At 47.4% G+C, this 4,371-nt stretch overlaps 1 protein-coding gene across 1 annotated transcript in view; it reads right to left on the reverse strand.

The window, feature by feature from the left end:
• Positions 1-3,195, reverse strand: part of TCEA2 (transcription elongation factor A (SII), 2) — a 16,084-nt gene extending 12,889 nt beyond the window's left edge. The window contains exons 1-3 of the mRNA XM_010286161.1: positions 2,987-3,195; positions 1,765-1,827; positions 991-1,096 (exon numbers count right to left, since the gene is read on the reverse strand). Coding sequence (XP_010284463.1) covers positions 991-1,096; positions 1,765-1,818 — 160 coding nt within the window. The 5' untranslated portion in view covers positions 1,819-1,827; positions 2,987-3,195. The remainder of the gene's footprint in view (positions 1-990; positions 1,097-1,764; positions 1,828-2,986) is intronic.
• Between the last annotated feature and the right edge of the window lie 1,176 nt (positions 3,196-4,371).

Consider the following 4,371-nt stretch of genomic DNA (forward strand, 5'->3'; position numbering starts at 1 on the left):
AGAAGCCCCCCCTTGTGTGGGCAAAGCCCTCTACCCACAGAAACCCCTTCCTTTTTTACTGGGCATGCTCCATGAGAAGGACACTGCGCCTTCAAGTGGAGACGAGGCTGGCAGGATCTGCTAGGAACAAGGGTGAATGAGCCAACTTGCAAAAGTAGATAACTGTTGCTCAAAAGGTATAAATACTTTCCATGTCTTAACCAAGTGGGCTAGCTTTGTGGATCTACCACTTAGCACCCAACTCTGCATAGATTTGGAATAAAAGCAAGTATCTTGACTCTGTTTTTCAGCTCTCTGCACACAGGGTGAAAGAACCTGTATTTGGGACAACAAAGGTAGAGCTGTCCTTCCAATCACAGCACTGCAGATGCCTCATTCTTCTACCACAAAGGTAACCACTAAAACCATATTTGTAAATCCCTCCATCTGTAATTTTGACATTAGCCTGTGCTATATCAGCATTAAGATTTCTCAGACAGATTTACAAGCTTCTGCTTATCAGCGTCTATCACCATGAAAGCCTCCTCAGCAGAAAACAGTCCACGTGAAACTGTCTACAAGGTGTTAAATTAAGGTTCTTCTATAACTCATCACCCAAAATGCATTCCAGCATTTGTTTCCAAGCCATTGCACACGGTTGACAGCACACGCTGTATTAATGCCACAGAGCACACAAGCCAGGGCAGAGGGTTCAGAGCGCGGATATCATTTCTACAAATAATGCTGCTAATTATATGGACAGGTACACATTAAGAATAGTCCTGAAGCTTTCAATGCTCTTTCAAGGATGACCTAGCTAAACAGGAGCTAAATCTAGAGGAATGCATGGTAGGAGACAAAACTTGAAAGACAGAGGGTGCAATTGTAAAGGCTGATTTGCCAGAATATTCTATTCAGATCAATAGATAAGCTCTCCTGGGAAACGCAACCTCCCGCTGAAGCCAGCTCCTTCACAAGCCGAATCTGACAGGAACATGCTGATTTTCTTACCTAGAAGTTTTTTCCAAGATTTGATGAGGGATTTGGCAAGCGATATCACTTCTTCATCTGTGCTCTGCTTTCTCAGTGCATTTACTGACATCCCAATGCGGGTGGACTGCAAGTGAACATTCAAATGAATCATTCAAGAACAGATTTGTTATTTGTTAACTAACTGAAATCAGAAATAATCATGATGAAGTCAAAGCAATGACCAAGATATGAAGTATCCAAAGACGTGCAGAACGATTATCTCCTTACAACTTTAAAAGAGCAAGATGACACTCTCCAGCTTACTCAAGCCGATCAGGAGCTAGACATCCAATCACCCACAAAAACCTCCTCCTATACACCTGTAAGTGACATTCAAGCTTAAGAGTGAAAAAAATCCTATGATGCATATCTTAATCTCTGAATTGTAATTCTGTTCACACCTCCCCAGTGTCCTGAATATCACCATTACAAAGAGTTAAAGAACTTCTCCCATGACTGCCCTTTGTGTTTGCTACTTTAATCTGGTCTTTCCTCTTTTTGAGGCCTAAGGATCTGAGCAGCTACCCACATTTGCCTCATCAGCTGTGCACAAGTTTCAGGCAGCACATGGTGGCCCAGAGCTATTTAATTGCTAGTCCAAAAGCCAGGTTCAGTACTATTTTCTGGATTTAATGTTTATTTTTGATTCGAGTGAGACAAGAAGCGAGAGGAAATCTATTAAGTTTATTTAGACAACATTTTGAACTCATCCAGATGCAGACTTCAGCTTTTTACCCTAACTGTGCAACTCACCTGCAGTAAGTCCAAAGTCATAGGCATACTTTTCAGTTCTTTCAGTAAATCCATTGCACCATCCTAGAGAGGAAAAGAGAAACAGAATGAGTGCCTCAGCTTTTATTAAAGTGCAACAGCTTGGAAATAAATTCAGGAAGCTGAATTCAAAGGGAAAAACACCAACAAGCCTTCCCTTAAAACGTCAGCAAGATTACTGCTGGGATTGCTGTTCCAGACAGTCAGTAGATCCTACAATCTGGAGGTGCCTGAGATATTGGGATGAGCAAAACAGAAGAGCACTGGAGCACTACAGGTCTTTGCTGGTGTACGGCACAACAGCAGCATTAGCTTATAATCCTTACACGGCAAGCTTAACATTTTTAACAACTGAAAATACACTCTGAATCACAACTGTCCAGCACACCACTTGGCTTGCAGGAGTAATCCTACTACCAAACTCACTATTTTGGATACCTGATTAATGATATTAACTCACAAGAACAATTTAGCATAGCTGCAAAAACTTCAGTCACCCACCTAAAGCTCAGAATCACTGTTCAGAGCCAGAGCTAAAAGTATCTTTTTCTACAGCATGAAACTTAATGTAGCTACTTCCCAGTTTTCATATTAATACCCCACTCTGCTCAGGACAAGAGCTGATACCAGAGGCAAAGCCATCAAGCAGTGAAGCTGAAGAGCTGGTCACTTGGAACTCATTACATGAGGTTTCCTTGCATCAGCTCTGCATCCCAGAACCCAGATCCAGAAAAAAAACCCTGACCAGGCAATCTGTAGATACCTAAAATCAGTAGCCACCCAGAGACGCGGCAGGGACAGAAGCACTAGTCTCCCTTCAGCAGCACTCAGCAGATCACAGCCTAGAGGATGCCCGTCTCCATTCAGCTGGCTCTTTCCTCCCATCCCCCTTCTACCAAACAAGGCCTTTAGTGTTCATGTTTAACAGTTCATTTAAAACACCAACCACTCCAAGCCCACTTGCAGCACAAGACCTACAGAGCCTACGATTGTAGGGAAGCAAAGCAGCCTGCACTGACAGACCCTGTCCTCGGATCCCGTCCTCCCTACGCAGAAGGGCCGTTTCCAATTCATCGCAGGAAGCAATCCAGCTGGCAGTGCCACCCTACAGAACAGATGCTGAGAAAGCCAAATCAAAGCAGAGTCAAAGCTTTCAGCGTGCACACAAGCAACTCACACCAGCATAAGCCACACATTACCGTACCCAGAATGAGCGGCTTCCCACTCAGGCAGTTTCACACCTTTCTGTTCCTCCAATAGCCAAATGGACTCCATTAAATCCAGCCCTTAACATACAAAATGACCGGGTGATTCCTGTCTCCGTTATCAGAAATGGAGCCACTTGGCACAATGGCAGTAAACGGGGATCCATGCAAAAACTAGAGCAACAAACAGGTACTCCAGGCAACCATCCTGCAGGAAGAGTTCACAAATTAGCCAATATAAAATAAACACACTACAGTTCAGTACCATGTAAAATGCCAACCAGGAGGGAACATTGCATACTGCTCGTTTAAGAAGCTGCCTCTTTCTCAGTGAAGCTTGGAAGCAAATTCTGCAAAGTTGCTCCTTTCCTATTTCAACAAAGGCATTGAAAACCTGCCATCAACGGGAACAGACATCACAGGCTGTAGTTTAGCCCAGACACACTTTCCTGGGTCATTACGGCAGCTACGCAAGTGCCAGCACTCACCCATACCCACATCTGGCAGAGCTGGTCCAGCATCCAAAACTTCACATGACAACTGCACCCAGCATCCCATCACGCAAATACCACATTCCCCTAACCCCTCTCCCTCCTCGCCCATCACCTCCCACTCCCCACAGCCCACCCCAGCCCCAAATGCCCTCTCTCCCACCCCAAACACAGCTGTACAGCCTACCTCCATCACAAACCCTTGTCACCCAGCTTGCTGCCTTAGCATGACGCTGTCTGTAGTCGTACGAGCACCAACTGACGTATCCCATTAGGCAGGGGAATCCTTGCCACTGTCCCCCCGACAGTGACACCGGTTACAACACACCCCACGAGACCCCCAGTATGCAGAAAGCAGCAAGGCCAGCCGCCCCCCTCCAAGTGAGAGCAAGCAGAAGTGCATGGGATGGGGATGCAGGAGGCAAATTCAAGAAGCATTCACATTGTCTCCGAGGGCAAAACAGAGCCCCAGGCCAGTGATGGGGGATGCACAAGGATCCCCCTTCCCAAGGACTCACAACGGGTTGGGGAGGAGGGCTGAGGATGCTCCCCAGGAGGGGAACACCCCAGCAGGCAGGACAGGATAAGCCCCAGGGTGCTGAGCTGTGGGGCTGGGTGTGCATGAGGCCTGGGGTTAGGGCACAGCACCACAGGGGGGAAAACACAGAGGGCGGAGGGCCCTCCCCACCCCCAATAACGGGCAGTGGGATGGAACAGGGTGGATCCCACACCACCGCAACGGATGTGGAACGGGGAGGGAGACCACCCCACTGCAACCAGGTCCGGGGGAGGGAACCCCACCTTGATGGGGGGAGGCTTCTGCTCCACCACGGTAACGACTGTATAGAGAGGGAGGCCCCCAAAATGGGGGCTGGGGAAGGGGGAGGCCCCCT

This window comes from Phaethon lepturus, unplaced genomic scaffold (assembly GCF_000687285.1).
Source record: "Phaethon lepturus isolate BGI_N335 unplaced genomic scaffold, ASM68728v1 scaffold48964, whole genome shotgun sequence".
Classification (NCBI taxonomy): Eukaryota; Metazoa; Chordata; class Aves; order Phaethontiformes; family Phaethontidae; genus Phaethon; species Phaethon lepturus.